The 25,106-nt window shown below is 33.5% G+C and overlaps 4 protein-coding genes across 5 annotated transcripts; 2 read left to right on the plus strand and 2 right to left on the minus strand.

The window, feature by feature from the left end:
- The first annotated feature begins 993 nt into the window (after positions 1–993).
- LOC122593551 (multiple organellar RNA editing factor 2, chloroplastic-like) lies at positions 994–3,329 on the plus strand. Its single transcript, XM_043765974.1, has 4 exons — positions 994–1,447; positions 1,705–1,802; positions 1,902–1,967; positions 2,983–3,329. Exons 1-4 carry the CDS (start codon positions 1,044–1,046, stop codon positions 3,123–3,125), a joined length of 711 nt encoding a protein of 236 aa, XP_043621909.1. The 5' UTR covers positions 994–1,043; the 3' UTR covers positions 3,126–3,329.
- Positions 3,330–3,947: 618 nt separating this feature from the next.
- LOC122592078 (exocyst complex component EXO84A-like) lies at positions 3,948–8,194 on the minus strand. The gene is made up of 7 exons (XM_043764285.1): positions 8,018–8,194; positions 7,532–7,629; positions 6,366–7,419; positions 5,642–6,073; positions 5,156–5,344; positions 4,929–5,065; positions 3,948–4,424 (listed from the first exon to the last, which is right to left on the minus strand). Exons 1-7 carry the CDS (start codon positions 8,192–8,194, stop codon positions 3,989–3,991), a joined length of 2,523 nt encoding a protein of 840 aa, XP_043620220.1. The 3' UTR covers positions 3,948–3,988.
- A 5,182-nt stretch (positions 8,195–13,376) lies between these two features.
- Positions 13,377–21,814, plus strand: LOC122590905 (phospholipid--sterol O-acyltransferase). 2 transcript variants are annotated; one of them, XM_043763081.1, is made up of 16 exons: positions 13,377–13,676; positions 14,725–14,860; positions 15,278–15,422; positions 15,546–15,715; positions 16,160–16,236; positions 16,315–16,528; positions 16,621–16,786; positions 17,853–17,952; positions 18,048–18,142; positions 18,566–18,617; positions 18,745–18,816; positions 19,071–19,239; positions 20,171–20,275; positions 20,356–20,440; positions 20,517–20,608; positions 21,425–21,814. In XM_043763081.1, exons 1-15 carry the CDS (start codon positions 13,440–13,442, stop codon positions 20,596–20,598), a joined length of 1,905 nt encoding a protein of 634 aa, XP_043619016.1. In that variant the 5' UTR covers positions 13,377–13,439; the 3' UTR covers positions 20,599–20,608; positions 21,425–21,814. The 2 variants fall into 2 exon arrangements, with proteins under 2 accessions (XP_043619016.1, XP_043619015.1); XM_043763080.1 differs by having other exon boundaries at positions 13,378–13,676; positions 16,618–16,786.
- A 338-nt stretch (positions 21,815–22,152) lies between these two features.
- Positions 22,153–24,795, minus strand: LOC122590906 (rho GDP-dissociation inhibitor 1-like). The gene is made up of 5 exons (XM_043763082.1): positions 24,404–24,795; positions 23,610–23,673; positions 23,115–23,336; positions 22,506–22,630; positions 22,153–22,405 (listed from the first exon to the last, which is right to left on the minus strand). Exons 1-5 carry the CDS (start codon positions 24,650–24,652, stop codon positions 22,337–22,339), a joined length of 729 nt encoding a protein of 242 aa, XP_043619017.1. The 5' UTR covers positions 24,653–24,795; the 3' UTR covers positions 22,153–22,336.
- Positions 24,796–25,106: the final 311 nt, after the last annotated feature.

Consider the following 25,106-nt stretch of genomic DNA (forward strand, 5'->3'; position numbering starts at 1 on the left):
ACAATGTCGCCGGAGTAACCAATCATTGTTTGATTGAATTTTGATGATTGTTTGATCCAAGGGCTTAGATTAGTCCCTTGGTTTTCACCATTTTTTAAGGATCCATATGAATACAACTCACCAATTTATTAACAAATGTCAAAAACTTGATGGAAGAATTCAGGTTAAGTCTTTATAAGGTTGAGTTTATATCAATATAACATTTGACTATACAATTTATGAAAATTACTAATCTATCTATACAATCTATAAAGTATTTAACCTTCTTACTTTATGAGAATAACTTTCAACGCATCACACTTTATAAAAAAAAATTGTTTTATAATCCATCAATTTTTGTAACATCATTCTAATTATCCCATCAATTTTTGTTTAAATGCGACAAAGTACCCGTGTATTGCGACGGTGAAATGGTAGGGTCATAGGTCATAGTGTATGATAAGTCATAGGAGGTGAAAAGTTATAAAGTGTGATAGCCAAATGTCTTAGTCGTACGGGCTCACTCGGATTTAAAAATTCGTCGAAAGTATCGAATGACGTCTCTAATGAAAGAGCATGAAATTTTAAGAACACCTATATGATTTTTATAATTTATTGATGTACGATTTTTGTGATAAAAGATTTTAAAGAAATTGAAGGAATAAATGATTTATGCAGGAGAGTGAAAAAAATGTTTGGTTGAGATTTGAGGAGAAAAAAAGAGTATTATAGTAATTTTAGGTAAATATATAATAGATAAGAGGACATTTTAAAAAATTTAGACAAGACAATTTGCTTTATAATTTAGTATAGATATAGATATGTAGCAAAACCATATAAATGTAACTATTACTCGTATTAAAGTTTTTCTAATCAAAGTTTTTTTACAAACTAATTAAATCAAACCAATTAAATAACATCTTTTTTTCTCATCATGGGCAAAAATGTCTTTTCAGTTTTCATTTTCATTATATATCTAGGAATTATTAAAAATCATCAAAACCCATCTATAAATCTATCTATCCATAAACCCTTACCACCATTTCCTCACTTTCACAACAACCATGGCGGCGGTGGCAACATCTCTCCGATCACTCCTAACTCTCCGATCATCTTCTCTCACTTTCTCCAAACGCCTTTTCTCATCCATATGCAGATCTCCACCAATCTCTTACCAACCGCTCCGATCATCCACCATCCCTCTCTCACACTCTCTCCAGTTCTACCCCGGCAGTGCTGTCCGTTTCAACCAAATCCGATGCCGTGTGAACCGGTCCGGCGGTGCTTACTCTCCGCTTAACTCCGGTTCGAATTTCAGTGACCGGCCACCGACGGAAATGGCGCCGTTGTTCCCTGGATGTGATTATGAACACTGGCTGATTGTTATGGATAAACCTGGCGGTGAAGGTGCTACTAAACAGCAAATGATTGATTGTTATGTTCAAACCCTAGCCAACATTCTCGGCAGGTTTTCTTTTAACCCTAATCTCTTTTTTCTACATTTTTCCTTTTTTTTTTCAAATGGTTTTACATTTCTCAATTAACTTATATACATACATATATACATATTACATCATATTCACATTTAATTGAATTTTGTAATTATTTATTAGGTTTATGTGTTTATGCATATAATTATTTCTAGTAAATAATTTTGGAAACAATAAATAAAAGTATTTGTTGAAGGTATTTTCTTTGGATATGTAATTATATTGATTGTCATAGTGAGGATGAAGCAAAGCAGAAGATTTATAATGTTTCTTGTGAGAGGTACTTTGGATTTGGATGTGAGATTGATGAAGAGACTTCAAATAAGCTTGAAGGTTTGTTGGTTTATCTGTATTTTTGTTAAATTTTTTTGTGATTTTGATTGTGTTGTTATGGAGTGTGTAGTTAGTTACAAATGTTTATAAATGTTTCAGGTCAGCCTGGTGTACTCTTTGTGCTACCTGATTCATATGTGGATGCCGAAAACAAAGATTATGGAGGTATCGTTGCTCTGTTTTAATTTATCTGCGTTCTAATTGTCTTTTTTGGGGGTCATTTTTTGTTTTTTTGTGATTAGTTGGGTGTGTTTTCGAGTATTAACGTGTTTATACTTTTGCTATTGCTTTTGTATGTGCTGGTATTTGAAAAATGCTTTGGCTTGCCTAAAGATGTGCTAAGTAATGGTGTTAAATGGACAGACTTGCTAGAATCTCTCGAGTAACTGCATGAGTTCAGCTTAATTTGTTATTCTAGTCGACTACTTGTTAACCTTGAGTTGCTAGTTTACAATTTTGAACTTGATGAGCTAATATGATAATATTTAACTATTTATGTGAGAATATACATGGGTCGGTTCCCAATACCCAATATAATATTTTGCTTTTGTATGTGTTGCCGTGTTGGTATTTGAAAAATGCTTTTGCTTGCCTAAAGGTATGCTAAGTAACGGTCTTAAATAGATAGACTTACAAGAATCTCTGGAGTAACTGCAAGAGTTTAGCTTGTTTGGTTAGTTGGATATTCTAGTCAACTACTTTTTAAAATTGAGTTGCTAGTTTACAATTTTGAACTTGATGAGCTAATATGATATTATTTATTTGAGAATATGCATGGGTCGGTACCCAATACCCTATATGATATTTTGAAGCATGGAAGTAAAACAAAGCAAGCATTAACCTTTTTCTGGGCTTTAGAAGGGTGGGCCTGCTGCTTCCATCAGCAAGAGAGCCTGACTTCCTACAAGTCAGGTGCTAGCCCCCCAACCAGGCTTTTGAGGGCTTGTTAATTGCTTGGCTTGTTGACACCTTAAATTAAGTTCTTGAGAAAATGCTATAGCAATGTGTTAAACCTTTGAATGAATTTGATATGTTAATGGGGTACATGTGTCATTACTTCTTTTTCTGATGATACTTGATTGTGGCAATGGGAGTGATAATTGGAGTTTGATAGATGAAGTGGCAATTCATAAATATATGATAAGAACCACTTATCTGTGATTGGATTTTCTTTTTTCAGCTGAGCTGTTTGTGAATGGAGAGATCGTTCAGAGGTCACCTGAAAGACAAAGGAGGGTTGAGCCTGTTCCACAAAGAGCACAAGACAGACCAAGATACAATGATCGAACTCGATATGTCAGGCGTCGTGAAAACAGTCGCTAAACGTGATAAGGCCCAGATATCCTGATTATGTAATGAACAGATACAATCTCTACATCTGAAACATCGCTAGTGGATTGGTTATCTATGAACAGATGGTGTCTTGTGGTTAATCTACGTCTCTTGTGTTTCTGCAAATGTAGCTCTTTGCATGATTTAATATCTAATTATTTAGGTCAAATAATTATCAAATACTGCTTTTGTTTATGACCATCCCTTTCATGAGGTAGCGCGAGATCTACATCTTTCAACGGATTTTGCACTTTGTTCTGTTCTATGAAATGGTAAAATGAAATATGTGCAGGTTTATTATATAGAAAGCAGTCTTTAATGGATTTATGTGAAACACTTTGCTCTTATCACAAGTGGTTAGAAGTTCTTACTAAATTTGTTTTTGGCATGATGGAATTGCTTATGCAGTGTGCGATTATTCATTCTGATGAAAACATAATTGTGGCAACTGACGAGTATTTGATTGAAATTTTTGAGTGGCATGGAGTATTCAGTTAGCAATCATGTTTCTTCTTATTCTTACATGTTACTGCAGCAACTATAAAGTATGTAGTTGAAAGTTGAAACCTTATAAAGTATCTTACATGTTACTTCAGCAACTATAAAGTATTTAGTTGAAAGTTGAAACCTTATAAAGTATCTTAATCTTTAATAGTGTAAAAGTTTTTCTGTACAAGGACTGATCAAACAGCAATTGAGTACGACATTATAGATTATTGGTAGTTACAATTTGATTTCCTTATAATGAATGATCCAGTGAGGCAAAATGAATCTCTTTTTAGATCTGGATCAACCAACAAGTGATTTGCCAGTTCTAACTTGCATTGTTTCTGCATAACCTATGCTTTTTCACGTTAGGCAAAATGCTCTGGTTCTACGATGCTATCTTCAATATCTGCTTCATCTTTTACAAGAATATTATCATCCAAATCTTTTGTATTAGTCATTTCTGATGATGGCAGCTTCGCCATTTTATCGCTTATGATTTCTTTAGATCCATTTACGCCACAATCTTCTCGGTTTCTGACTTCAGCCTCATGATCACTAAGCTCCAGTGGGTTGGTTTCTTCATCTGAGAGATCTGCTGTTCCAAATGAAACTTCTGAGCAGCTTTGTGTGTCAACATCTTCAATGGAGTTGCTTGAAAAATGTGGTTGATATTCTTCACTACTGTTATCGTCAAACTTATGAATGTCGATACCCGAGCGCCATTTTTGCTCTTCCAGTGCTTCAAGCTGTTTTATGGCTTCTATTGCAGAGTTTGCAACCTTCTTGTAATCAACCACGCACCTAAAAAGATACTGTAATTTATATGGGTTTGGGTTGCTAGTGATTAGATCCGGTTTTATTTGGTGTTGGTCACTACAAGAACCGAACATCTATAACCAAGCCTTTAAAGTCTTCAAAACAAACATATTTAAGTAACTACGGTTTCAAGGTTCATGGCGTTTTGGTATTATATATAGCATGTGACATATTTAAAGAAATTAATGATGCTAATACAAAGTCAATACAGACGGACCAAAATGTATCTGCATTCTGGACCTTATAAACTGAGATCAAACTCTAATATTCTGGCAAACTGCTTGGTTTGGGGTGATTTCGAGATTCAATATCACTTGATACCTGACAAGAAATTTTGAAATGTGGTTTTAATTTTACCTATTACTCAGTTTAAATGGCTTTTTCTCAAACAAGTATTACCATGTATAAAAAAGAGGTTCAGAAACTTTGCAGATTGTTCAGTTCAAATAGGTGTGGCTTTTAGGGTTAATAAGACGATCTTGTATGTACCTGTTTAGATCAAACCCCTTAGAAACAATAGCTGATTCCATTTTTGATACAAGATCTGTTGAAGAGTTGATCATATTGGTGGTTAAATACCCTCCACGCCTTGCAATTTCGACCAGAAATTGCATGTCAAGGGAAAACTGCAGTGAGACAAAAGTTAATGCAAAACATTCAAGAATAGATGCACCTTTTATACGTAGCATTAAGCTCTTGTCGAAAAGAGCCGTCACCTGAGTCAATCTATCAGATTGCTTATCAGTTGTTTCATCGTTGTAACATGTCACCCAGGTTTCGCGGTCTCTTAAAATCCAATCAAATGCAGTCTCAACTAGTTCTGTCAGTAGGCTCGCCAACCAATCGAATTCATTGACACTGTCTTCTGTAAGTTCTTCGACTTTCCTTAGTTCCAGAAATAGTATCTGATTATTTCACTTCACAATGTCATCTATGAAGTACGGATAATCCTTGTTATCTTTTTTATGTCTCATTTTGTTAATGCAATATGTCATATGATGAAATCAACACATTAATATGGCCCCTTTTACTAAATTAAACACTATCAGAGTAATAAAAACGAAAGACACCTACTTGAGGTTCTGTAAGTCGAGGAAAAACCACTTCTGATAACATTGGTCAAGATAAAAGATTGTGTGCCAATTAAGGCTTTCAGAAGATGATAGTAACATTCATTGACATTAGAGATTTTCGATGGTTACCTGATAAGGAGGAGAAGGCATCAGACCCTGGAACAAGTCAGAGTCAATATGATCCCTAATACTAGTATCTTCATTAGACATTATCTGACGTATAAATTGCTTGCAGATGTGAGTTCTCAGCTTACTGCAGGCATCTGCAATTGATATCATGCTTCCATCCATTACAATCTTCAAGTGATTTACCCCCTTGAAGAGGTTCCTAATCACACTGGAGAAGAAATGTTCAAGCGTTGATAGATTGGCAATTATGGAAACTTTTTGTGACAGTGATTCTGCCATTTTTATTCTTGGTGCACCTTCCTCAGCATCATTTGTTTCATAGGCGAGGGCTCTTTCAAGGATGGAGCTGTACTCCATAAATATTTCCATGAGCTCATTAAGAATTGAGGTTCCGAAGATCGGAACCAAAGATGAAACTTCTTCAATAACAGTCTGAAATGTTAAAGTGGATATAAGAATTCAGCATCTGAAAATTTGCAAGTACTTCCTCCATTTCATAAAAGGAATGAAACTTTGATTATGGTTTTTGTAATTGATATGAGCCATCTTGACTTTTAAGGCAAATATGACAAATGAAACCTTTCTATAAAATGAATACAAACTATGCACAGAATGTGCTTGTAGTTCATTAGATAGATAAACCAGTAGCAACTTTCACATTGGAAAACACCAACTTTCAAGGGGTCAAAAAATCTTACAGTATGATTTTAGATATTCGGCATACCTGTAGCAGCGACACAAACTTCCTGCCGCTGTTGGTGAGCAAGCAATATTCAGGCTGTTGACTGAAAAGAGTTGACGTGGTCCCTTCCGTGAACATTGAAGAGACAAGATATCTTCCCATAACCCAAACATCACTAGATGTGAAGATGCTGATAACTTTCTTGAAATGGTCAAAATGAGCCTTCAAAATACCTTCCACGCTAGGAAGGATATGTTCAATCAAGCATGGTAGTAACACTAACTTTTGGCTTTTTAGCATAGAGCAATATGACGTGGCAAAATGCAGAGTGTCGACCAATGTTGACAATCCACCGCCAATTTGTGACATCGATTTTATATGCCTATTGAAACAACCAGCAAACGCTTCAGTTTCCTCACAAGCCCATTTCATGAGTTCTGAATCATAAGGAGAAGTTTCTCCATATAACATAACAAAACTTCTGGCAGCTTGAGAAATCAAAGAAAAATTCAATTTTGCTAAATCATGAACGTAAAGCCCAGGCAGATATCCCGTGGAGGACTGCAAGTTTTTCACACCAGATGCAATACGAGTATGGTAGTACTTGAGCAGTAAACGAGTAGCAAGATGATCAAAACCTAGCCTAGAAAGCCCTCCTAATGACTTTTGCAGTTCTGCTGCGGACACTCTTGGGTTGTCTGCCACTAGTGTCAGCTTATCAGCAAGCATGACCCTCCTTTCTGCCATGTCAGATTTATAAGCCATCCAAACATCCGGTGGAATATCTTCATGAAATTTGACTTTCGGAGAATCACCATCTTCCGTCTCAAAAATGTCCAATGCTTCTTCTAATCTATGCTCAAACAAAAGGTTGTCAAGAGTTTCTAAAACTTCATCTACGCAAGCCTTAAAGAAAACTGTCGGGTTTTGATCATCAATTGTGGACTCATCAAGAACCCTGTCCATTCGATTATCATCCAATACAGTTTGTAGATCAACATCATCTGTTAAATTCCTTACAAGCTGTTTTTGGGCCATTATATGATATTTCAATTGCATGACTTCATTGTTTATACCTTCTGTTTCTCTAAATACCCTGCGGTATATAGTTACCAATTTGAGAAATGATTAGACATACAGAAACAAACCAACGTAAGTACGTTGCTATTGTATGTTGTTCCTAATTAGTGACATATGTTAAAGTTTACCTAATGAAGGATGCATAATTGGAAATTATGTTATCCTGGAAATCGACTTGTGATGCTTGCTTCAGTTCATTGAGTTCTAAACATAAATGATTAATTCCCTAAATAAGATAAACACGAGAAACATCAATTCAACACAAGAACACCATCTACAACAAACAGTTTGAATGTACTAAAATACTATTTTGCTATGGTAAACAGTCCTTTAAATTATATTGGGTAAATACGTACATAGTATTATAGAAAGAAGGAATAAGATGCAAATACACTTTGGATTAAATCCACCAGGGTTCAAATTTCACTTCCTACATTTGTAGGACTGGATTATTAGGGGGGTTTCGAGAGTCCTGGGTTTCATCTCAAGCATGCGTGGTTCGAACACCGCATACTACCCAATTGGATGTCACTGTGGTGTCTCGAATGCTGACTGCTAACAACTAACTCGCTGTTTAAATAAAAAAAAATTAAAGAAAAGATGCAAATACAAACCTTGGCAGTCATGGATGCAAGCAGCTCACCAGACTCGATATCAGATTCTTCATCGTCGCTTGTGACTGAAGACAATTCAGAACTCGTATCACCGACAACTGATTCTCCGTTGTCCATATCTGGACCGTGATCTCTAAACCGGAAATTTGATGGGGGAGATGTTGTTGTTGTTTCCATACTAAACTAGTAATAGAGATACGAAAAAAGAGGTGATCAATCCAAAGGGATTATTATTCGGATCTTGATTTTGTACCCCTATACTTTTTATTTTCATTTTGTTTGAAATGTTCATTAAAGATCTTCAGTTTCATCGGGTTTGTTTGTTTGTTTGTTTGTTTTGAATTGTCGTCTTGTTTGGCGGGAAATGCAACGAGATTCATATATTAATCACTTGTATATTACAACACATATATAAATCGAGAAAATAATTACACAAGAAAATACTTCAATTCATATATGTTGATAACATTTATTAACCATGTAGAGACACAATGTCAGATGAAAACATCAATATTATAATTATAGAGTTAAGGGAAATGCTAAATACAGCCTTAAGGGCTGTATTTAACGTGCATAAAAAAACTTGTACCTTCCATATTAAAAGTCCGCCCCCTGATTTTAATGGTAAATGTACAGACAATTTATGCACCTTAAACACAGCCCTAAGGGCTGTATTTAGCAAACCCCTAAAGTTAATTGTGTTTGTTAAAATAAATAAAGTGAACATTAACTTTTTATATAAAATTTGCACGTTTTTATTTAATTTATGAAAAATTATACACACTTGTGTTACTTCTGAAATAGAAAAGAATTATTATATTTTAATTTAGAAAGAAAAAGGTGAAACAGCCTTAACTTTTTTAAGATGTGAAGACTTTGTAGTTTGTACGCTTACCTCACATTTTGGTCAACCTCTATTTTTGAAAGCCATCTTTTTTTCTGATCGAATGAAACTTTGAAAGCCATCTCTGAGAAAGGATATTTTTTCCATAAATAGAAATATAATGAAAAACGTTTTTAACGATTAACTTCTATCAACCCAGCTTTTCAAAAAAAAAAAAAAAAATAGAAAAGAAAAAACTTCTATCAACCCAATACAAATACCAAACTTAAGATAAATATGGATGATGTTTAAAACGTTTTTGTTTATATAGTTAGTTAGTAGCCAGTAAACCAGTGATCATCAACCGTCATTTCTCTAGAAACCTGAGATCGAGTCTTACCAAAGATAAACTTGAAATAATCAGAGCATTATTAAGTGTTGAGATTCATCTGAACACCAGTTACTACTTAACTATATTAAAAAAATAAAATAAAAACTTGTGTCATCCGACGGTAGTCGGTTTCGCCAATTGCTGATATTGAATTGTCTAACACATATATAAAAAATTTGTAGGTGTATTAATAAGATATGAGTTTTGTTAATGACGGCCCTGGCTGTCACTCTGTCAGTATTAATTAATTTGATGCATTAAAATTTGTACTTTGTCTTACGAAAATTCAGGGGGACAGTTATTGATATATATAAAGTACTACTTTTTATGCATGTAATAAGTTGTTAATGACAACCCTTAACATTTTCCATAAGATATTTATAACTAAAGAAAAAAAACTGCTCAGTGCCTCCTTTTGAAGATTTTGAGTCCCAATACCTCGACGGTGTGTGGGGGAGATTAAGATGTAGGAATACCTTATCTCTACTTAAGTAGAAAGATTGATTCTGTTTTATTTTTTTACCTAAATGGTAGAAAATACCCTCAAACATTTGCATGAGAAAATATCATTCAACCTTTGCATGAGATGAGAGGTCATAGTGTTTATCACTTATCTAACCATGATGCGTAAGATATTTATAACTAAAATTATGTAAATCAATAAATATGAATATAATATAAACATTAGATAATAAGTTAAAGTTGTAATGTTTATGATTTTTAAAATCCAAGACACCATACAAATACAAATACTTTATAAGGTAATTTATAAAATATAAAGTTTTTAATAAGGATGAAAATATTATATTATTTTAATCAATTAGTTAAATACATTTGGATATTCTGCTAACAAATAAAAGTCACAATTTAAATATGTTAGCATGTTACATAACACAAAATTATTTGTATTTAAAAGAACTATCAGCATTTGGGAATTATTCTATATGAGGTGTTATTTGATCAAATTAATGGATTTTGGATTATTTGGGTTTTAAGAGCTATAACTTAATGTGTAAGTTATTAGAGTAAGAACATAATTGATAATTCAAAGGCCGAAAAGTTTAAATTTATCATAAAATATAGATATAGATTTTCATAGTTTATTAATTATTAATTTAAACTCATCAAGATTATATCCACACTTGCAACTTTAAGCGATATCAACAAGACAAGTTTATATGAATAAAAATGTAACTTTGTTGAGATTATATTCGCATCCTTATTTTTTCTTATAAGTATTGATCGAATATCACAATAAATGATCTAAACTATGTTGTTTTAATCAAGTCCATGCTAAAAAGTCCATCTAGAATTTTATAGAATTATTTTACTAATTTTTGGTTATGATAATAACTTAATGTATCAAATAATAAGCTCTTATCAAAGAAAAGGAAACAAGTACATACAAAGATATCAAGTAATATATAAATAAATTACTATCTCCGTCCTATTAGAAGTGTCTTTTGAATTTTCGAAGTCTTTATTTTTTAAACTTTGACCTTAAATATATATTTTTACGTTATATAAAATTTGATAAAAGTTATACCATTAAAAAACACGTCTAAAACACAATTATTTTATATAACTTTCATCAAGTATTATATAAGAAGTAACTTTATTTATGGTTAAAGTTGCAAATATTAAACTTTGAAAATTAAAAGCATGACATTTCTAATGGGACGAAAGAGTATTTGACTTAATTGACATCCAAATATTTGTATGTTTAACCCATATATTAGATCAAATATAACATTTGGGTTTTGGTCTCAATAACTCACCAAAACTCATAAAAAATGAATCATATAACCTAAATTTATTTGGGCCGAGTTGAGTTATTTGCATATGAGTTGGGAGGATACACCTGGGTTCGATCCTGATTCTTCCATGTGTGGTTGCGAATTGATATGAGTTTCTCGAGAGTCTTGGATTTCATCTTAAGCGTAAATGTAATGAAGATGCATTTTAGAATTCCGTTCTAAAACAAATACTTAAAATAAAATTATATATATATAAAAAAAATTATGCTACAAACATTATATCGGAGGTGATATAATAAACTAGATTATTGTCCCGCGTAATACGCGAGTAAGTATATTTTTATATTTATATATATCAAAAATATAATTTTCTTAAGTAATAGTTAATGAATTAGTAATAATTAACGAATTAAAATTTTCAATTTCACTTTATTAACATTTGTGTTTTTGACCTTGATAATCTCACAAAAATTTATTATGTTGTTCATTAAGTCTTATTGATTCAATAAATTATTCAATGCCAAAAGTTATTGCTTATCCATGTCATCACAAATATGTCGATGTCATTCGGATTTCCATGTCATATCATAAAAATATATCACATATGACACGTTCTTTAGATGGTGTCAAGGCATACAACCTTCTAAACCTAGTTGCAAGATTGTCACCATTAAGCCAATAATTATTCCAGAATCTTGTCTTATCTTCACTCCCAACTGATCTTTAATAACATCTTAAAGAGCTAGCAATCGAGTGTCCCTCAGATAATGAGGAACATATATTTGTCCATATATTATTACCATTTGTTTTACATATGAACGCAAACTCAGAACCATGAATCACATGGATGATTTTAAACCTCACGGCATCCAAGTTTTGAACCACATGTCATATCCATTTGTACATATCAATACTAAATTTTGAGCCTCCAGAGCACCAAAACCTCCACCTACTTTTTTACCCTAAACGCTTGCCTTCCAATCAATCCATTACATTTCATTTTTCGAGTTCGACCCCCCTCCCCCCTTGCCCCTTCCGCACAAAAAAATAAATAAAATGAAATTGTGATCTTTATCAATCGAAATAAAGAAAAATAATATATCTTAAATACTTTAAATTGTCGAGTTAGAATTCATCATAGGCAACACATTAGTATTAAGTTTAAATTTCATTCTATAATAACTTTGTAAAATTTATAAAATATAACAATGGATGGAGTCCGACTTCAATTTTTGTACAATGTAAACTTTTTAAGGGTATATTTGTAATTTTGTTCCTACAAAATATTAATAAATAAAGAATACATACAAACATTGACTTTGTTGTCATAAGTCTCTTTTTTAAAAGTTCATCACTTGGTTGGAAATATTAGTCTTGACATAAACCTCTCTATTGGTAGCCCAACTTGACATTCAAAGCCCTTTATGTCTTTCAGTCAAATGTTGGTCACGGGTTCGAAACCTTTGAAAGGCATATTGAGAAGTCCTTGCCAAAGAGGTGGGGTATGGGGTTTTTCTCTAGCATGTAGCTGGTTTTCTCTAGAACGGTTGTGGGACTTCCACCGTCAGTCGTGCCCTCGGATTGACTGTGCTGGTGACGTCGTCTATCTCTATTGAACGATAAAGAGACATGATGCTGAATCCAATCACCACTGCTGTTCAGGACAAAGAATAGGAAAAAAAGAAGAGAAAAATAGGTTGGAAATTTTTTTTTTAATTTTTTTTGGTAAATGTAAAGTACATTACTAATATAGTTGTATGTAAAAACATTTTTTTTTATCAAATTCTTTTATAAAAGTAATCACAATAGTCACGCATATTTACAAGCTAAATTATATATCATTAATTTCGATAATTTTTTTTATTTTGTTTAATGGAGTGCAACTTCTCTGTCACCACATGCTCCAAAATTGCAGATCAATGTCAAAGGTTGATGTTCCCAAAGTTGTCACTCACCTAAGCTAAACTCAGCCTTCTCAACACCGCAGTTGGTAATTTGACTAAACCGGACATATATATATATATAATATTGTAGATACATGGTGTTACGACATTATTAATATTCAATTTTTCTTTATTATGGTTTAAAATATAGCTTACTATTTTTATCAATAGAAAATTGATCTATATATTTTAAATGAAACATATCTCAAATATTTTAATTAAAATATGATATATTTTTTTATATGATATTAACAATTATTTTATTGGATAAGACATTAGATAAAGAGTATTATTCTATATGATATTAACAATTATTCTTGTTTGTATAGGAATGAATTTAGCTCCTTGTTATATATATATCGGTAGATACTCGTACATTTATACAAGTGTATAAGTTATAAAAGTATTTTGGAAAACATGTGGTAGGTAATATATATTTCCATGGCCAACTCCGACAAAAGCCAACACACTTTAACCACCACTTTCCACACACACTGGCTATGTGAAAATGAGGACTGATATAAGCTTCACCACCGTAGTAGTCCTTCTCATCGCCGGTGGCGTTATAAACAGAACGGCGGCCGTAAATGGCGGCGGTGAGTTTAAGGGCGATTATTCAAAGCTGTCAGGGATCATAATACCAGGATTTGCATCTACACAGCTCAGAGCATGGTCTATTTTGGATTGCCCTTACTCGCCTCTTGATTTTAATCCTCTCGATTTGGTTTGGCTTGATACTACCAAAGTATATCCCTCACACACCTACATACATATATTTATATTTATAGTTTTTGATATATAATTAAGTATATATTTTCATTATGTTTTGTTGTTATGTATGTAAATGTAATGGTTAAGCAACCATGACGTGTGATTGTTAGTTGCTACATAATAAATAGTTGAAAGAAACTCATTGGTAGTAGGGGTAAGGCTATCACAACCTCCCCCATACACCCTGGAAGACCTCATTGAGTTTAAAAGTCGTTTTCAACAAGTTATGGAGTGATTCTTTGTATCTTTTAATCTTCTAGTTGCACTTAGGGCCTAGGGGTAATATGAGAAAACTAATTGTGTAGATCCAACCTTTCTTTAGAAATGAATGCTTATTTAGGGACACGTAAAATGTAGTAAGGGGGCCAATTATTTGGGGACATAAAGAGTAGTTTAAGTTATACTTGTTATCTTTTTACTTTTGCAAAGACTTATAGGAATCAGTTTTGTGAAAAAGTCCATAAAGTTACTTAGAATAAAGTGATGACATTAATAAGTTTATAAACTTACTAACACTAACGATGTTAAGCTTTATAGCCATTTTATATTTCTTCTTGCTACCTGGAATTTATTTAGCATTCAGGGTCAGGGGTCTTTATCTAGTTCAGTGGTCCATGATTAAGGTGAAAACATCTTCCACTCATTTGGTGATGAAATTTTAACATCATCTGTGTCATTGTTATAGTTGAAAGTTGAAAATATACGGTTTGATTTGTTTCCACCTTCTACAGTCCTATTCAAGTTATGTTTTACACATATGCTTAATGTGCAAACGGGAATGGAAATCAGGCATTTTAGGGGTAATGCTTACCGAGTTAAAGATCCCTTGGCTTTACCACTAGTACCAGAAAAGAAGACTTGATAAGAGATGTTGGTTGTTATGTTCAATTAAGATGCAATTTCTTTCTACTTTTGTCTATGCTATGTATAGTAGATTAGTACGGAGTAGTAGTAATGCACATTTTTTCATTTTATCAATACTGTTGGTGGATGATAGAAGAAGGCTACAATCTACCATGCAGTGTCTTTCCGCAATGAATTGTTGGCTAAAGTGCATGATGCTCGATCCTTTCAATCAAACAGATCACCCTGAGTGCAAGTCCCGTCCTGATAGTGGCCTTTCTGCAATCACAGAGCTTGACCCAGGCTATATAACAGGTAATCTTTTTATCATTTATATAATGCTATAATATATATATACATATATATTTATGTATGCAATACTTGAATCTCCGTTATCTCCCTGCATAGTCACAGACTATAATTTATTGGACGATTATGGATGTCATGTCAGTTAATTGTCAGATGTGTAAGAATTGGAGTAGGTAGCCACCCAGTTAAAGTACATCCACTCACATATATGTATGTGTATTACATGTTCACACTTCACACACACACTCACTCCATATATGTGTTCATATATGTTAGTGTATATAGTCCTTGGTCAGCTGTGAGTCATCACTTTTAGAACGATCTGTTCTTAAAAGCAACAATGGACCTTGGTTCTTTTGAATTTGACACCAGATATTCAACTATTAATATCTTTGCTTACATGAAAGGAATTATTGACTTCAGGCCCTCTTTCATCAGTGTGGAAAGAATGGATTAAATGGTGCATTGAATTTGGGATCGAGGCAAATGCTATTCTTGCTGTTCCATATGATTGGAGACTGTCACCATCGAAGCTAGAGGAGCGGGATTTATATTTTCACAAGCTAAAGTTTGTACATAGTTATATTTATAAAAGATATATATATATATATATATATGTTGCATATATGTTACATAGCTTATCTGTAATTTTTCCTAATACTAAAGTTGCCGTGTCTTCATACCTTTGCAGACTTACCTTTGAGATTGCTCTTAAACATCGTGGTGGCCCATCCCTAGTATTTGCCCACTCATTGGGTAACAATGTTTTCCGATACTTTTTGGAGTGGTTGAAGCTAGAAATTTCCCCCAACAGATATAATGAATGGCTAGATAATCACATTCATGCTTACTTCGCTGTTGGTATGGCATATTTCTATTGGGTCTTATAAAGGTTGCAAGATGGATAGGTCCTGCGGGTTGTGTAATTGATTTAAATGGGTGATTAGTTAAGACTGGTCAAACCAGGCTACATCAGGTTGGGTTGAACCATGTGCACTGTTTTTCCATTTTTTTAAATTGTTAAATTAATATGTTCATTATAATTACAGAATCCCTTACTTTCGAATACAAACCATTTAGAATGTTGTAGCTTTATAAATAGACTATGGGCGATGTAAAACGCGTTCAAAACGTGTGACCCATTTCCTTTTGGGTAATCATTTTGATTTGACCTGTTGAGATTAACACAACCCAAATTTTGACCCTTTCATAAGTTAAAGGGTCGAAATTCCTATCTCTAACATCTAGTACTACTGACTATAGGAAATAATCTACAAATGTATGTTCTTCTTTACTTAATTTCAGGGTCTCCTCTTCTTGGTTCTGTTCAGACAGTAGAAGCAACACTCTCTGGATTTACATTTGGTCTTCCTGTACCCGAGGTCCGTCCTTTACCTTTCTATGTTACATATGTGTGTATGTCCATATTTAAATGTGCATATGTTTTGGTGAGACGTCAGGGGACAGCCCGATTGATGTTCAATTCATTTGGCTCTTCACTATGGATGTCACCTTTTTCAAAGTACTGTCAGAGTGAAACTGAGTACTCAAAGCATTTTTCTGGTGGCCACAGAAAAAATCACCATATATATCACTGTGATGAACTTGAATATCGGTTAAACTATTCTGGATTTCCAACTAACATTATCAACATTGAGATCCCCGCAGTTGTAGGTATGGCGTGAGTCTGATAGATGTTTTTATGAAGGAAGTTGATTGAGGTTGATCATGATAATGCACTAATGCCCTTCATTTTGTTGCAGAAGCTTATCCATCCTTTGGAGATGAAATGCAGGCCAACTTGTCTAGCATGGAATGTGGGGTCCCTACTCAATTATCATTTTCTGCTCGAGAAATAGCAGACGGAACATTTTACAAAGCAATCGAGCATTATGATCCTGATAGCAAAAGGCTTATGTACCATCTAGACAAGTGAGTAATCAAAATTTGCTTTTATAAGATCTAAACCTTACAGATCTAGCCCCAGTCGTGAAGGCAACTTTTTGGTCAAGACTATTTTTGGTCAATGAGACGGTTAAAAGAATAAAACCTAAATTTGGAGTAAGTCGAACAGTTTAAAAGTCTCGCAAAGTCTATTTTGTTGCATATAAATCCCTTCAAATCGTTTATATTTAAAGATTTAGATTATGAGTCAAGTAATATTGTTCTGAAATATTTAAATGGTAATAGACTGATAGTACTTTAAAATAAAATGTATGAGAGAAGAGATAGAGGAGTTTCTGTGTCTAGAATAGCCTACTTTTCAGTTTGTCGCTTCTAGGCCATTATACGTGTTTTCATCTTCTTAAGCCGTTCGAAGTTGTCAAACTTACACCATATAGATCTATTAGTAACTGGCCGACTGAATGGATCAGTGATTTTTATTACCTTTTTACATGTGTCAAATTTTGATTGATTCGTTTTTGGATACCTAATTGAGACCCTTAGAAATATTGATGGCTTATAAGGGACATGTGGTATTCTAGACAATAATACCCAAACATATAAGAAAGAATTACCGATTCTCCTGTTCGTGGTTACCTGATGGCCTTTCAAAGTCGATGACTTGGATGGCCTATGAGGGCCATAAAAGTTTGATGGCTTACAAGGGAAAAATGAAATTTAGTTGTTATTCAAGATATATAACCCTAAAAAGTGCAAATCTCCCATTTTATATGGGTTTGAATCTATGAGACCCATGAAATAAACAAGATTATGTAAGGAAACTCATTCTGTTATGCCAAAATCCAAATAACAGACCCTGAAAAATTTTGTTGGACAAAAAGTGTTTGCGGGTCTCACTGACTCATATAGACTTGTAGTAACAGACCCATCTCAACTTGACCCATATTAATCCGTAACCCCAGCTGTCCATTTCGCCACTACTGAAGTTTTGTAGCTAGAATTTTTTATTGTTAGTTTCTTTTCATGCGTGTGCAATTCTGTACCTGCAACTCTGCAAGGTCAAAATCTCAACCGAACTCTCTGTGTTATCCAGATTGTATCATGGTGATCCAGTTCTCAATCCTTTGACGCCCTGGGAAAGACCACCTCTAAAAAACATATTTTGTATATATGGAGTAGATTCAAGAACTGAGGTAATAATTAAGAAGCTGCATCTTAATCTTATTGTTGATTTCACTAAGTCATATGATACTTAGCTCCGGAATCTCATTTACTGATTTTAAACTAGGTCGGTTACTATTTCGCACCTAGCGGCAAGCCTTACCCCGACAATTGGATCATGACTGATGTTGTTTATGAGCTTGAAGGATCTCTGTACACCAGGTAACTCTTCCAACATATGGTTGATGATCATGTTAGGCAATTTTAGGTCATCAATTTTGATAAATATGTATATTTTTTTTGAATGGCAAACTATTCTACTCCTACTCCTACAGGACTTTCAAAAAAATCCCCCCAAAGTAATCCACCCCTACAAATGTAGGAAGTGAAACTCGAGCCCTGGTGGAATGCCCCAAGGTCAAAGACCTTACCGATGGGCTGCCAACCCCGTTGGCTTGATAGATAGATACTAAATGGTAGCAAATATATCACGGCGATTATGATTTCAAAATGCTTACTTTATAGAGATAGCAGTTCAAAACTTAATAATCTTGGCCTTTACCCAAAACAAAGTTAATATTTTTGGCTTTCATGATCATGCACCATTAAAAATTTCTGAGATTTCGATCCCTTTTTTGTATGTAGGTCTGGGAATAAGATCGAAGGCAACCCTGGGGCTGCAAGTGGTGATGCGACGGTAATCTAAAATAATTGTATGGATTTTATACAGTATTATCCATTGTAGCTATGTTTTTAAAGTAATCATTATCTAAAGTTCAGTGGTCTTGTTACATAAAATTTAACAAGCATAAAGTTTCTTACAGGTACCATATCATTCTCTTTCCTATTGCAAGAATTGGCTGGGACCAAAAGTTAATGTAACAAGAACTCCTCAGGTATCACATGTTGCTGTTGATGTTCAGTTAATATCTCAGTTATTTTCTTTGTTGTTACATCTCCCGTTGTTTTTAAAGTCTGAAGCCTTTTAGCTTAGTGTTATGGTAAATCCGTCAAATTAAACAAATAACAAAAGCTTTCTGGTACGGATTTATTTAACGCTAGATTTATAAAAACTACATCAAGTTGGCAACCTTTGCAACATGAAAATCGCTTTCTTCAATCAAGGTTTTTTTTTTTAAAATCATTTTAGTCAGAACATGAAGGGGAGGACGTGCAAATAGATTTGGATGTAGAACACCATCCTGGGGCCGATCTAATCCCCAATATGACAAGGTCACCTCGTGTCAAGTATATAACCTATTATGAAGATTCTGAAAGCCTTCCTGGACGAAGGACAGCAGTTTGGGAACTTGATAAAGGTATCCAGACTTCTTATTTAAAAAAGTTAGATCCCTTAAGTTGAATTTTGAAATCAATAGTTTGTGTCCAAAACTATTTGGAATGACCAATTACCCTTTTTCATCTTCGATCTCTAATTTTTTGGAAATTTATATTAGTGAACCAAAGACATGCTTCAGAACACTCATGAACGCATACATAAGTTTTTTCATGATATAAATAAACAACACAACTACTGTTGAAATCACACCCGATCTGGGACCGAAATTTCACATAAGGGTTTTGGTTTCCAAGTAGGGTTTGATTTGAAGATATTGTGGGTTCTGGGTTTGATGTTTGGGTTTGGGGTTTGCTGTTTACAACAGTTTGGATTTTAATTCATTATATAGTAAAGTTTATGTGCTTTTTGTTGAGTTATATGAATTTAATTAAGATAAATCAAAAACGTATAAGAACAAAGATAGAGGTTGAAGATCATGAGGGCAGGCTGGTCCTCTTTTTAGTGATATTGTGTGTTAGAAACCTTTTTTAAGACTGAAAGTCTCTGGTTACATTTCTTTTATATAGTTGGCCTTCAGGTAATAGTCGTTTCTGACCTTTGATTGATTCAATCCACAGGGTCCAAGTCCACCGGCATTATAGTTGTTCCTTTAACTTGACCTATTTAGTCCCCATTAACTTAACCCGTATAGAGTTTCCAAAGCTTGGAAATATTTTTTATAAATTAACCCCGTTTAAGGCCTGACTTAATATTTTATACATTAAAATAATTTGTCAATAGTCCCCCTTTCCCATACGCGATACCCTGCTCATGGCGGGATTGGGTATCTGTTTGTTGACACATTGGCCATTTTGAATCAGCTTATTTTTATATGAAGATGTGGCAATCTTTAATGTAGATAATGTATGTAAAATATGGAGGTTAGAATTAATTTGACAATCTATTTGCAGCAAATCACCGGAATATTGTGAGGTCCCCGATTCTAATGCGAGAGCTATGGCTTGAGATGTGGCATGATATTCATCCGGATAAAATATCAAAATTTGTTACCAAAGGTCAGTCTTTCCATTTCTGCTAATCAAGTACGAATGTCAAAACAAGAATTTCCATATTTTGACTTCTAGGTTTTTAACAGCTAAACGTGGACCTTTGAGGGATGAAGACTGTTATTGGGATTATGGAAAAGCTCGTTGTGCATGGGCCGAGTATTGTGAATACAGGTAAATCCACTCCTTAAAAAAATGATTTTGCTTTATAGTTTTGTAGCTAACTGCTAACATATATCAAATGGCGCAGATATGTTTTTGGAGATGTTCACTTGGGTCAAAGTTGCAGGATCAGGGGTTCTTCAGCTGATCTCCTTCAGAAATATTTGTAAAAACCACAAGGTAGTGTTTCTGATTTCTTTACAATTATAGTTTTGGATACTCTTAGTTTTCTTTACCCCTCAATACCAGAAATAAACGAACTATGCTTAAAATTGACATGATATTGATGTATTCAGTAAAATTAAAGAAATTGTACTCTATCATTTGGTACTACTATTTATATGTTATAACATGACATAGAAATAACAATTTCAACCCATTTTACTTACGGTGTCAATTTGGGCTATGTTTTTATTCCTAGAGGTCAAACGGGTAAAACAAATTAACTTAAAAGACAACGGGTCAAAGTTACCCACAATGTATTTTGGGTGCTAAAAACCTCCGAAGGTATTAGGTAAACAAATAAGATTATTATTCATTTAAAATAGGATTTCTCAATCATATTTGATAAGCTAGTTATTTTGTAAAACGTTTGGACAGATATTATTTTTAGTAAACCTGGCCCTTTTTGACATGTTTACCAACCCTCCAAATTTGCCACCTTCACTCACTTGTAATATATGACTATAGTGGACACAGTCAAATTGGACAACAATATCTGGCAAGAAGCGCTGTATATTCAACATTATCCAAAAAATGTCAAACTCTCTATCGATTTATCCTTGTGTTTCTTTACCAAGTCTCTCTGTCCCATAAAAATTTGAATCACATATATTCCTATGGAAACTGCAGTGTTATTTCTTGAATCTTTTCAAGTTAATAACATATCTACCATCTTCATCATTACAAGTAAATTGGGGAAATATGATATATGCCTAAGGCTATCAAATACCATGTTTCATCTTTCACTTTGACAAATAGAAAACTTTGATGCAGGGTTAACATGCCAGAAATGTGAAGATGGTCTGGTTTTCACTCAATGACTGTGGGATATGATCCTGGAGTTAAACCCGGGTATATGATAATCCCATTGATGCACCATGATGAATATGCGTCACCCATACGAATGATTGATGTCAATTCAGGAAGAAGATGTCTGTTTTGAATCATCCCACGACCAATAGTTTAGTTATTGAAGGATTTAGATGTATCATTCATAGGCCATGGCCATCAGTCTCTTTGCCTTGAGCCAGAACTTTGTATCTTCATAAAATTAATGCCACAACATTTTGGTGCTACAGGGATCACTGTTAAATGTATTGTATACTATTTGGTCACACCAACAGTCCATTATGAATATTATCTAGAAAAAATTTTTTGGAATAACATTAGTCTTAGATACAGTAAGATTTAATCAAAACCATATGAGTGTTCGTTACATTTAATTTCATGTAATTAGATGTTGTGACAATTCTAAAAGGTATGATGATGAACAAATGTACCATAATGATGTATGGACCCATTTTCGTCGCAGATGTTTTCCATCTTTTGCATGTCTGGGGCTACAAGCTGAAATAGGTCTTAAAACTTCATTAACTGTATTGGACAGATTTAACACTCAAACCACTGCGACTTCAAATTGGTATTTATGCTCAATATCACATTCAGCATGTTTTGAAACTACTTTTTCAGATAGATGAGGAGAATAAACAACTTACACTAGCTGAAGTAAAAAAGAATTGCTATAGCAGTCTTGTTCTGGACAAAGCAGGTGATTTTACTCAATATAAAGCTAAAAAACTTGCAAACATATCACTAGCAAAGTTAAAATTAAAAAAAGGGTAACACTGCGATTGATGCCTTTTAGACTTGAAGGACGAATTTGCCTCTTAAATGTGATCAATACTTTTAACTATTCTTCTTGATCTCAAAAGAATAATCAAGCTCCAGATGACACGCCTTATCATCATCTTCAAACTGCACCATCAAACAAAAGTAAAATTCGTTTATAGCGACAGTGGTCTTATCAAGGGACTCAGAAAAGGGAGAATGTGAGTAATGTGAGTATTTGACTGACCCTTAGCTTTGCTGTGTATATTCCTCTTGCAAAAATACCAGATGGGGCAGTCTCCTCGTCTAAGGTTTCAATATAGGCATCTTTTTGGGGGGCAAATGTACCCAACATTCTTTTGACACAATCCACTGACACCAACATCCAATGATTTAAAAGAACAAACAAATAAAAGCAGTGAAGTAACAAGTTAAATGTCAAACAGCTCATACTTTTTAGCATGATTTGACTTTTATGGTCAACAGGTAGGCCAAAATTGATACAAATTCCAGAATCATTAATGAAAAAAATAATGATGAAGTTAAGATTTATAAAAACTACCAGACATGCAAAGAACTAGGTGTTTAATTAGTAACGATATTCATGGGGTAGTTTTCACATGAAAGTCCTGTATTTGACCTCAAAAGTCAAAAAGAGTTGATAATAAATGAAACATCCAATATCTCTAAATTTTACTCTCTTGTTGAAACCAGCCTTGAATTTAAGTACTAGTTTTAAGTATACACATTACATACACATAAAGTCAGTGTACTCACATACATAGACTTCTTATACACATAATGATACTAGTATATAGATATTGATATGCAGATGATTTAAATATCAAAATATTACCTTGAATTCCTCCTTTCCACACTGTACTGGTGCACGTGAGACCAGAAACAATGTTGTGGAGAATTGTAAATGTTAGTTTAAGCTGATATTGAACACCTTCTTTAAGAGTAAAGAGGGGACGGCCACTTTGACTTTCTTTAACAGGTAACGAAATTGTGATCTCCCCAACATCTTTTGATAGGATTCCTAGCGAATGGAATTTAACCTCGGGATCCTTTTGCCCTGACAACCAAATATTATGGATTGAATACAAAAATCATTAGGGAGCATAAACTTTATTTCCAAGTCCAAGCTGTGTGTATGGAGACCATTTGTATGTCATTTGTGAAAACATTGATTAGTATTTTGTATCATGGCAACAAGATGGACAGTGTACTATGGTTGCATATATTATATCCTCGATTTACCTTATAACATGTAGTCGGGGTTAACTAAAATAACACAATTTAGTAAAGTGACAGATGATCAAAAGAGTGATAAAGTCATAAAACTAACCATTTAAATCAGTTTCAACACAACCAAGCAGCTTCTCCTTCCACCTTCTTAGACTCTCGTCATCCTGTAAAACATTAATTATAAATTATCATGCTCGATTACTAAGTATCCTAATGTAAACAGTGCCCGGGTAATGCAAAAGGCTAGATGAATTGAGAATATATGACTTCATTAAAGACTTCTCTTACAGAAAGCCTAAATCTGAAATTGTGCTAATGTGCTTGGTTTGATACGGGTTACAACTTACAAGGATTGTGCAAATTGAACATTTGTAGGTTTCTAGTTACCTGAAAATAAAGCTGAAAATGCAAGAACCAAAAAGAGACTCCAAATAACGGAGCAAGATTTCAGCGTTTTTACTTAACAATCTAAATCCTTATCATAGTGAAGCAAAAAGGTATAGTTAAAAGTGTATTCAATGTATGCACCAAGATTTTGCACTATTTTGGTGCAAAAAGATTATCTTTTTGACATTTCATCTCTGAAACTTGGTGTCTTGGAGTGAGAAGGTTTGCCCCAAATTTTACACCATTTTGGTGATTTGGTGCATTCATGAAGATGCTCTAAGTCTAATCCTTAATTGCCCAAAACCAAAAAATGCATAGGCTTTCACAAATTGAGAATGCTAATGATACTAAAATTAATCCACTTTCATAACAAACTCTAAGTCAAAACATAGCATCAAACAGGTAGACATATGAACATATGATACCATACTAAAAAAAAAAGAAGAGAGAGAGCAAATAATGGATCTTATAAAAATTTAAAAGTGTTGAGAAAATAAAGAGAAGAACCTTATCCTTGTCAAGCTGCTCCTTAAGAGGGAGAAGAGGGCCAGGAACAAATTTAGAAAAACCATCTTCAAGATTTTCATTTTCATCATCAACATCATCATTTTCAGGTTCATAATCCTTAATCTTTAATGGGTTTTCTGTAAATTCATCTGTTTGTTTGTTCTTCAAATCTCCATTAACAACTAAAGAAGCAGAAGGCCCAGATGATGATGTTCCTGCTTCTGCTTCTGCTCCCTTAAAGCCTTCCATTCTTGTCTTGTTTTCTTTTTAAGACAATATGATGATAACAAGAATAACACAAGAAATCCTTTTCTCTTCTTCAAATCTGTTTTGCTTTTTCTCTTTTATTTCCTTTTTTGGTCTCTCAAATAGACAATACAGCACTAGTAAGTAAGAATGGTACCCACACCCAGTAGCAGTAGCATTTATTTGGATTTCTTTAGGCATTTCCAAATTTATTTGTAAAAAATAAAACTTTTTTTAAAGGTGTAAAAAATAAGTTTTTTCATCAAGTTTTGTTCCAATAACAAAAGTTAAAAAAAAAAATATTTCTAGATAATTTTTAATAACAAAAAAGAAAAAAATGTTAAATTATTCCAAAGATTTCCAAAATCTTTGATAAAAACTTTTCATTACAATAAAATAATTTATGCAAAAGCTTTTTGAATATTAAAAAGCTTTGTAAAAACTTTTATTGAAATGC

Source organism: Erigeron canadensis, chromosome 3, assembly GCF_010389155.1.
Source record: "Erigeron canadensis isolate Cc75 chromosome 3, C_canadensis_v1, whole genome shotgun sequence".
Taxonomy (NCBI): Eukaryota; Viridiplantae; Streptophyta; class Magnoliopsida; order Asterales; family Asteraceae; genus Erigeron; species Erigeron canadensis.